Source organism: Diceros bicornis, chromosome 18 (genome assembly GCF_020826845.1).
Source record: "Diceros bicornis minor isolate mBicDic1 chromosome 18, mDicBic1.mat.cur, whole genome shotgun sequence".
In the NCBI taxonomy this organism is placed as follows: domain Eukaryota; kingdom Metazoa; phylum Chordata; class Mammalia; order Perissodactyla; family Rhinocerotidae; genus Diceros; species Diceros bicornis.
In genome coordinates, this window is record NC_080757.1 from 40,232,481 (window position 1) to 40,242,965 (window position 10,485).

General features: G+C 40.1%; 1 protein-coding gene across 1 annotated transcript; it reads right to left on the reverse strand.

The window, feature by feature from the left end:
• Positions 1–1,445: 1,445 nt before the first annotated feature.
• On the reverse strand, positions 1,446–10,167 carry LOC131416720 (keratin, type I cytoskeletal 28). The gene is made up of 8 exons (XM_058559380.1): positions 9,718–10,167; positions 9,020–9,102; positions 8,303–8,459; positions 6,107–6,268; positions 5,902–6,027; positions 2,596–2,813; positions 1,917–1,972; positions 1,446–1,635 (listed from the first exon to the last, which is right to left on the reverse strand). The coding sequence occupies exons 1-8, from the start codon at positions 10,165–10,167 to the stop codon at positions 1,493–1,495; spliced, it is 1,395 nt and encodes a 464-aa protein (XP_058415363.1). The 3' UTR covers positions 1,446–1,492.
• Positions 10,168–10,485: the final 318 nt, after the last annotated feature.

Consider the following 10,485-nt stretch of genomic DNA (forward strand, 5'->3'; position numbering starts at 1 on the left):
TTGGATTTAAAACTGGCATTGTGCAATATAAAAATGAATAGTAAAATTTACACCAGTACCCTAAAATTTTAATTCTTATTTATTTAGAATGACATTAAATGGCAAATAAAAAAAACATGAGAAGTCGAGTATGACTGCAGAAGAAAGGAAAAATTTTATATTTTAGTGCTTTTAATGACATTTTTTTCCTGATTTTTGAACAAGGGACACCACATTGTCATTTTACACTGGGCTCCGCAAATTATGTAGCTAGCCCTCTACATTGTACATTTGGGAAGTTACTTCCCCATGAATTTCTAGTATTTGCTTCATTTGATGACTTTTGGCTCAAGCTTTTATAAATATCCCATCCTTTGCCACTTCTTTGAACTCCCACATGACTGTTGGGTTGTTGGGTAGAATTCTTGCCCTCACTGTAGCTTCTCATTAGGATCAGGCCACATATTAGAGAAATACGAGAGCTGCTCTCCTTTTCAGGAATTTAATATTTGTTGGGAATCCCTACCAGGACACAGAAACATAGAAAGACACAACAATCATAATGTTCATCAGCCTCTTGAGATTTAGCTCTAGAACAGCTGTTGGCAGGTTGAATCTGGTCTGCCACCTTCTTTTGTACAGCCCATGGGCTAAGAATGGTTTTCACATTTTTAAATGGTTGAAAAAAAATAAAAAGAAGAATAATGTTTCATGACATCAAAATTATTTGCAATTTGAATTTCCGTGTCCATAAATAAAGGTTTATTGGAACACAGTCATGCTCAGTTTGTTTATCTGTTGTCTATGGCTGCTTTCTGCTATAATGGCTGGGTTGAGTAGTTGAAATAGAGCCCTTATAGCCTGCAAAACCTGAAATATTTACTCTCTGGGGCTTGACAGAAAAAGTTTGCCGATCTCTGCTCTAGAAAAAGAGTCATTAGCATGAGACTCATTGCTGTGGATCTTCCCAGAGATAATCCTGATTATATGGGAAATGGTATCCTGGGAAGTACCCAGATCTCCAGAAGAGTTTGAGACAGGCTCATAGGTAAAATACCAGGAATGCGCCATCTAGTGGTGGGACTTGTCAATCACAGGGGAATTTCTGAAATTATCCAGATTATTTTCGCTCATGCAAAAATGGTGAGATTTAAAGATTATGTCTAGTGAATGTTTAATACTGAAATGCCATGTGGTATTGACTACTATTTAAAGCTAGAGTGAAAGGCAATTAAAATATACTCCATAAATGTCTCCCTATGAATTAGACATAGACAAAAAATTTTAAATAATTATTTATTAGTCATAAGTGAATGGAAATGAATGTATATCAACTTTTTTATTTATTTGGGGGAAAAAACACCCAACATCCTGTAAAAGTTAACAAAGCAGGTATTTTTTCTAAGTAACTCATCTTTAAGGGTAGAAAGGGTTTTTATTATCTCCTTGATAACTAGAATAATGCAGGTGTGCAGGATCCTTTCCCAAATTATTCTTTTCTCAATAATCACAGCTAGAAAGAAACCCTTTGTTCTGTCTTGCCATTGGTAATTTTAGATCTCTTTTCTTCAATGGACTGAACCCTCGATGAAAGAACTTTACCACGTTGATCTATCTCTTCAACCACCATCTTTACCAGTGTGGTTTTGGATAAATCTAGAAATAAAACATATGTGAATACACATATTCAATCTAAAAGATTACATGACAAAGAATTCCACTGCTGGTTATAATACAACATATTATGTACATTTTTCCTGAGGGAGTAAGTATAGATGTATAATAATAGTTTGTGGTAGTTTTATCCATTCAAAATAATACTTTAAGTTCAGAGCACTTTAGTTAAAATTACTTAAACATAGACCGTTGTCGTAGTGTATGATTGCCATTAATGTAAAAGTATTTGCTACAACAGAAATAGAACTAGATTTCATTACCTTTAGGTGAATTCCCTGAGCTTCCCAATCCAAAGCCCTTTGATTTGGAGCATGAGCTGTAAAAAAAAAAAAAACCAGTTTATTCTTTAGTATTTCTGTTTATCACTTAAGAAATATTCATTGAATCAACAGATGAACACGAACTCAAGTGAACGTTGTATGCCAAAAACAGATCTTAGTTTTTTGTAAAGGAACATATTAAAATTTTTGTGTGCAGGAGCTGAAAGTAATCAAGTGTTATCTAAAGAGAGGATATAAAACAACCTTGTTTCCATTTGATTTTATTTAAACCCCCAAATTTAAAACTTACAGAGAATATATATATATATATTTTTTTTATGTATAGACCCTGGGGGTTTGTACAGAGAATGTTTATCTCAGGGCAGCAGTGATATTAGGAATGAACTGGGGGTGGGGTGGGGAGAATCTTGAAACCCACAGTGATTAACATGGACAACAAATGGGGCATCTGCAGGGACAGCCGGGGTCATCCAAGGCAGATGAGGAAGAGGTTGTGATGTACAAAATATGGAAGAGATGACCACAGAGGCAAGAGGTGGACATGCTTTTCTGCAGTGGGGATGAAGAAGAAAAGGCTTGGAGGCATGGAAGGTGAACGGGCAGTATATGGTTATGGTTTAAAATAGGTAAAACTAGACTTTCAAACGGTGTTACTTACTTTCCATCTTCATCTATCAGGCGGCAGTAGGTCTCAATTTCTTTTTCCAGGTGGACCTTGAAGTCCAGGAGCTGCTCGTACTCCAGTTTCTGGCCCTCGGTCTCGGTTCTGACCTGGTGCAGCTGCTCCTCCAGGGCCCTGATCTGAGCCTGGATCTGGGCGAGCTGCGCACAGTAGTTGCCCTCGGTCTCCGTCAGGGAGCACTCCAGGGAGTGTTTCTGAGGACGTAAAAGATGCCAGAGCAAGGGATGAAACCACTTTGAGGACGATGTAGACCAGTGTTTCTCAGCAAACAGCAGTACTGCTCTCTGGGGAAGTTTTGGAAATTTGTGGGGCTCATCACAATAAAACAGGAGGTGGAGAGGAGGGGGAAGTGACTGGTATTTACTGGGTAGGGGCCAGGCATCCTGGATGACCTGACGTGGGATAAATGACCCTTTTCCCACGAGACTTTTGACTGTTCCAATGGACAGTCACGATATTTAGGTAATATTTCATACTATGACCAACCTATATATTAAAACACTTTTTTGGGGGGTAGCACAATAAGAAATCAATATTGGAAATTGTCTTTTTGAAATTACATATTTATTTTTGGGTTGCCTGTTGTTTTTCAATCTTATTCTGCTATGGTCCCCAGAGATCTACCCCACCACTGTTCCAAGGCCTTTTGTGCTGCTGTTTCTTTTTTCTAGTCTGTCCTTGATTTTCTATCGTCAGTCAAAGGCCTTTCATGAAGCTCTTAAGATTGAATGGATGCCTTCACATGGGTGGGATTTCAAGACAAGAGATATATTTCATAACACAGTAAAGGTCATTATTTCAACACTACTCATGAATATTACACCTCCTCATTTCTACTTCCATAGTCTGTAATTTGCCTTGTCACATGATGTCTACTTCAATTAAAGTAATTTTCTTCTTTCCCTTATCATATATAAATACATCTAGGTGGTTATTACTTCTCCTGATATTAGTTATTATCTGGGTGTCCACTCTTTCATTTTCCTTTTCTTCTTGTGTGGAGCAACTCCTGATCTTACATTATTAAAAATAAAACTTATTTATCATAGGAAGATGTAAGCCTCTGTCTTTTTCATTACATGTTCGAGGGTAGTTGGGCCTGAGTATTTATATATTAAATATATTTTATTTTAAAAATACTTACATTTTTCCTTTTTATTGCGGTTATGGCATTATACTAGTTTTTAAAAAAAATTTTTGTGTTGCTAAATATATCATTTATTGACTTCATTCTAGGATAGTAAAGAGGGAGTTATAAAATATTGATCATAACATGCAGACCTCGGGTGTAAAGGGGCTAAGAACCACTGACTTAGTAAATAGGCTGACCAGAGCATTGCATGGCTGGCACTGGGCTCTCCAGGGGCAGAGGAGTGGAGGGTGATCAGGACGCTAATGGAGAGGGTGAGGCAACGAGTGACAAGATGTCAGTGAGGTGTGTGCTCGGCTGTTCAAATCTTCAATTTCCCTGATGATGTGTCCTCATGTGGCATTCCTTTTTAAGGTTGCTAATACTCTCCTAAATCAGAGGGGACAGCATCTCTGTCTCACAGCCTCCCGCTGTAAAGTTTGGCTTGTGGATGAGGAAGGAGGACAGGATGAACTGGAAGTTTGTATACTACAGGGAGCACGGGAAATGTTTATATATTTAGATCACTCCCAACTTACACGTGATTTGTGTACTAAACTATAGAAGATCATGCTTAGTGTTCATCTTACGACAAAAGAATCCATCGTTATTCTATTCAGTTATGTTGTGTGTTAAAATGGGCTTCTTTTGTGGATTATCTCATGAGCCCAAACTATAGTACTACTGGCCGCACAGAATCTAATTTCTTTCTTTTTTTCTCTCTCTCTCTCTTTCTCTTTCTTTCGTTGTGAGGAAGATCAGCCCTGAGCTAACATCCATGCTAATCCTCCTCTTTTTGCTGAGGAAGACCGGCTCTGAGCTAACATCTATTGCCAATCCTCCTCCTTTTTTTTTTTTTGTCCCCAAAGCCCCAGCAGATAGTTGTATGTCATAGCTGCACATCCTTCCAGTTGCAGTATGTGGGACGTGGCCTCAGCATGGCCAGAGAACCGGTGCGTCGGTGCGCGCCCGGGATCCGAACCCCGGCTGCCAGTAGCAGAACCCGCGCACTTAACCGCTAAGCCACGGGGCCGGCCCCTATAACACCATTGCTTCTATGGGAAAATGCTTAAAATTCTGTTCTGGGAACTCAGGAATTTATTTCCTTCAACATAGCTCAGAAATGAGAGGGAGGATTCATGCTCAGGGGTACAGCAGCAGGAACAGGTCCTCAGGGTTCTGGTTGCAGGAAAGAAGGGAATGGGGAAGAAAGGAGGGTTCCAGGAGCCCAAAGTGGCAGGGAGGGTCTTGGGTACCAGCCAGCAGTGAGGAGGTGACGAGAGTGAGGAGAAGAAGGGCATGCTGGGTAAGTTGGGCTAGTCAGTGGTAAAAACAAGTCTCCAATCTGAATACTACATGGTAAGAAAGCACCGTGCCTTTCTAAGGTCGCTAAATCAAAATAATTTTCCTACTGTTTTGAATCATCTGTTCCTTCTGCACTCGTTTGTATAACAGCGGCTCTTTTCTTTGTCTTACAACATGGTGACCTCAGGGAGTATGAGACCTCTGATGAGGACAGGGAACCCTTGGCCCACGTAGGTGCCATAATTCTCAAAATCAAGCCTTTTGGGTGTTGGCGGCTCACACCCCAGAAGGGAAGCTGGTTTTAGTCCTGGGTTGTCTCCATGGTAACCTCTGAAGTAACTGGGGTAGGTGCCAAGGTGCCTGAATGCCGGGCTCTGTGGGGTGTGTCTGGATGGGACCTCTGCCTTGCACACCGTGGGGATGAAGAGGCCGACGGTGCTCATATGGAATCAGATATGTACCCTCTTTTCTTCTGCCTGATGAAACACACAATATGGCTTTAATAGGCCTTCATCAACACGAGGAGGTGCTGGTGACACCAGTTCTGCCCTGCATGGCCGCATGACAGGAGGCCTGCCACTTAATTTTCAAGTGGAGCAATACTGCTGCTGCTTGCCCTGTAGGGCTGAGATGAACTACCCCAAGGAAGAAACTGAGCACTGAGCACCTCAGTGCCCTCAGGGAGAAAGCAATGCTCTGCCTCTCTTTCTGAGTGTCTCAGTGTCTGTCTTTCCTGCTCTCCTCTCCTCTGAGTATTTGTAGGTAAAGCCCTAATAGGGAAGAAGGGAAAGGTTTCAGTTGGACTTTTTGGAATTACAAAATCCAGGCTGACCCACGCTGTCACCTACCATTGCCAGGAGGGACTGCAGCTCGATCTCCAGGGTCTGCAGGGTGCGCTTCATTTCCGTCCGCTCGTTCCTGGCCGAGGTGGCTGCGCCCGCGTCGTCGCAGATCTGCTGCTGCAGAGTGGCGCTCTGGAAGGCCGGGCGCAAAGGGGTTAAACGGGCCTTTGCTCGCCGGTCCGGTAGGGGCCAGGCTGTTGGCTGCCCTCACCTTCTCGTTGAACCAGGCCTCCGCGTCCCTGCGGTTCTGCTCCGCGAGGGCTTCATACTCCGCCCGCATGTTGTTCAGCAGAACCGTGAGGCCCACCCCGGGCGCCGCGTTCATCTCCACGTTCACGTTACCTCCCGCCGCGCCCTGCAGAGCCTTCATCTCCTGGAGGGAAACGTGAGCGTGACGTTAGGGGCAGTTTACCATCACCCGCAGTCTGAGACAAGCGTTTAAAGGCCTTACTTTACGTCTCAAAGTTTGTGGTTTAAATTCCAGTGTATAATTTAAGGCACACGATTTTAAAATTGACTTATCCAATCCATAGTCATGCCAATCATCAATTTAATTAGTTATTTGTTAATTAAAACAACCACAACCAACACCACAAAAAAACAGTCACAGCATCTCAAGAGAAGTGTTTTATTCTTTTAAATGAGAAGGGGATATAGAGACCAGAGAGTTATGAAGCACGTAATTCTTGACTAAATGTCAGAGTTCTCATTGATGGGAATAGAGCAGTGGAAAAAGCAAATAAAAATTCCTGTCCCCAAGGAACTCTCATCTTAGGGACGACAGCTATCATTTATGGAGCGCTTGTCATATGCCAGACACTGTTCTAAGCAGTTTACATGCATCAACTCATTCGAGTCTTTCAATGTCTCTCTGGTAGGTACTATTATTAGACTTATTTTACAGACTAGGAAACTGAGGCACAGACAGATAAAGTAACTCACCCAAGATACTTAGTATACTTGAAAGGGCTCGGATACGAACACTCCAGGATTTGAACATAGTAGGTGTTCCAGCTCCAGAGCGTTTGCTCTTAGCAACTGCACTCTATGGCCTCTCTGTTCTAGGATATGCCCCAGATCAAATCATTAAGCAGTTGGACCTAATCAGAAAACGGATTTCTGGACAAATCAGCCTATCAATGTCCTGAACTTAGTTCTCTAGGTAGCTGACTTTTTTCTTTTTTTAGCTGCTTTTGATGGATTGCAGAAGGTGTTTCTGCTTTTCTAAGCCGTCTTATTATGACCTTAGATCAGCGGCTTGCCGGTATCCACCAAGAGCAAAAGATTTACTTCGCCCAAGGAACCCACTGATGACTTTAAATTATTTCCATATTTGGGAGTTTTGTGTAAGATTCTATGTGAAGAAAAATTCTTGTTGGTATAAAAGTTTGAAAATGGAATTGCTTGCAGTTATCTCAGGGACATTGATCACTCTCAGGGGATGTTGAGATGTGCGTGGCTGTTTGTTTCTACCCTCAGTGCATTCAGAGGTACCTTCTTTTTGGTTAGTTTGTCTTCATGGGGACAACAAATCCTGCTGTGATCCTGACCCTACCCTGGCTGGGCTGCTGTGGTTGCAATTTCTTCTCTTCTGGGACTCTTTCTTTTCCTGATGTCACAGTCTCTACAATGCGTGGGTCTACTTTTCACTCTCCTGCTTATACTCTCTGGTGGCCTGACTCTTCCCGCCCTCTGCTCTATCACTCTCTTCCCTCTCCTCGTTTCTCTTTTATTTTAACTTTTCCTTTCCAATTTTCCTTCTCTTTCCCTCTCTCATAATTTTCTCATTTGGGGCTCAGGGCAAGTAAGATTTGGTGTTTTAGCCATTTCTAACCAATGATGAGGCACTTCCTGTCATAGGGTGTTTTCTGAAAATTTGTCATCCATTGTTTTGGAGACTTTTGCAATTACTTTTGGGGTAATAATTTTTTAAGGGGTTGAAGTTACCTGCTATTAAATGTCAAATAATGTTTATTATTGTGCAGAGTTCAACATTAAAGTAAACCCAGGCTCATTAAGTAGAGGAAACATTGACATATTTTCTGAGTCAGAGAGGTCTTTTGTGAGAAAGTTAACCTGAAGATAGGCCTATATGAATGAAAGAAATAATCTAGTGGAAAAAGAGATAGTTTTATTAATGCAAAAGTAGTGTATTATTTTCAGAAGGAGAGAATATTATATCAGCCTAAAAAATGGAAGGATACAGATCAAATTGTTAATATTTATTACCTTGGGGGATGAGATTAGAAGGGCAGAGTGGGAGAAATGAAAATCTTTTTTTAATATGTCCTGGTATTGTTTGAATTACTATAATGAGCACGAATTACTATTGTAATTTAATGCCCTCCCCCAAAAGTATTTAAAATGTACAAATTTGTGATTTGCCTGGAATTAAAGCTTCTCCTACCTCTTCATGGCTCTTCTTGAGATACGTCATCTCTTCACTCAGAGATTCATACTGCAGCTCCTGGTCGGTCCTGCAGAGTGTCAGTTCATCCAGGACTCGCCGCAGCCCATTGATGTCAGCCTCTGTGTTTTGGTGAAGGGCGAGCTCATTTTCATACCTTGAGGGGCAGTAAATGAATTTCAGCACAAGTTAGACTACCTCAAGAGGTAGAAAAAGAAAACCTGATTGCTTTTAACTGAAAGTTAGAAATTGAATTAGGACTCTAAATATTATAAAAATATACAAAGAAAGTCCTCCTTCACGCCTTTCACCCAATTCCGTGCAGGATAATTGGCAATTATTTAATCACGCAAATTCCAATAGCATATCCCAATCAATAAAAATGTACCATTTTAGAATTTTATCTTTGTTAATATTTTTACTGAGTTGACAAATATTTATGAGCATTGTACTTTGTGCTTGGCACTATTCTAGGCAGGCATAGAAACACAATGGTATTTTGTCCCAAGAATGTAATAAATATGTATATATTGTGAGTATAGCTGATTGCAATATTATAACATGCTTTGTATGCTATGCTATTGCAGTATTATAACATGCCTTACTTCCTTTAATCTTTTAGGTTATAGTTTGTTTTACTTGGGATAAAGCTGAAATTTTATTTAACAAATTAAATAGGCAACTTTTTCTAGAACGTGATTTTTCTCTATTACTTACTTTAGCCGGAAATCATCAGCAGCCGGTCTGGCATTATCAATCTGCAGAATGACATTAACATTAGCAGTAGTGGAAGAGATAATCTAGAAGAAATCCAAAGGGAAGACACACCAAATAAGTATGCTCTTATAATTTATTATTTCAGGAATGAAAAAACATTTCACAATTAAGCTTTTGTATAAAAATCGTACTTCCTTAAGTAACAACCAAAATGTTTAAAATTTAAAATTTATGGACCTACACACTGCTCATCAAGCCATGCTGTGGCAGTGTCCCACATACAAAATAGAGGAAGATTGGCACAAATGTTAGCTCAGGGCCAATTTTCCTGACACACACACACACACACACACACACACATAAATAAAAATAAAATAAAATTTAAAAATTACAGATATGATTTTATTTTTTCTTGTATATTCATATAACTTTTAGAATATAGTACTTTCTTATCAATGAATATATTTAAAAATAAACAATAATGGAACTAGTAACATTTAAGCTACATTGAAATCCATGAATCAAAGTACCTATTTTTGACTAACAGGAAGAATTATTTATCAAAATAAATAATAACTAAATACAATATAAATTACAGATAACAGTTATGAAGCATTTCCCACTATAGTTCTATGTCTTTTGCCAGGTAATTCTTAGTTTTAAATACTTTGAATAGTTCCAAATTTGTGATTTCTCACCTTAGTCTTAAGATCTTCGATTGTTAGATGATATCTGCTATAGTCACGATCAAGTCCACGGCAAGATCCAGGTCCATATTTTTCATACCAACCCTTGATTTTTCTCTCTAGTTCAGCATTTGCCTCCTCCAGAGCTCCCACGTTATCCAGGTAGGATGCCAAGCAGTCATTAAGATTCTGCATGGCCAACTTCTCATTCCCAGAGAGGAGGCCCCTTTCGCTTCCAGCAAAGCCAGCACAAGCAGCACTTCCAAGAGTGCCACCAGCATGATTCCCACTGGGAACACTGGCCAAGCGCCCTCCCAAGGCACAGGAAAAGCCACTTCCAGCCGCAGAGCTGCCACATGCATTGCTGCCCGCAAAGCCTGTGCCTCCATTGGATGGTCTGTCAGATCCAGATCCAGACCGTAAGCGAATATGCCTGGACCCACTAGAAAATCGGAGAGACATGGTAGTATGAGAAACGTTCACCTTGTCTGTGGATAGCTGTAACTTCAAAGGAGAACAGAATATTGTGCCCTGATGGTTTCTTTGGGCTTTTATACACAATTGTTGGGGTGTTTCTATTTGAGTTATGCATGCCAAAAGAAAAATGGCATCATTCAGATTAGCATGAAATTATGTATAATTGGGTGATTTTTTTTGAAATTAATGTCTAACATCCCTGGCTGTTGCTTCAAAATATTTATTATCTTAAATATAATAGGGTTCATTCTATATTAAGTTCATTACTTTAACTTTTAATTTTGAGTGAGTAATCCTTTACTT

Excerpts from the sequence above, each read along its gene's own strand:
- LOC131416720 (XM_058559380.1), bottom strand. The coding sequence starts at position 10,167 with ATGTCTCTCCGATTTTCTAGTGGGTCCAGGCATATTCGCTTACGGTCT. Across the intron at positions 9,103-9,717 it reads TCGAAGATCTTAAGACTAAG|ATTATCTCTTCCACTACTGC; the intron begins GTGAGAAATCAC and ends GATTTCTTCTAG. Across the intron at positions 8,460-9,019 it reads GCTGATGATTTCCGGCTAAA|GTATGAAAATGAGCTCGCCC; the intron begins GTAAGTAATAGA and ends CTGCCCCTCAAG.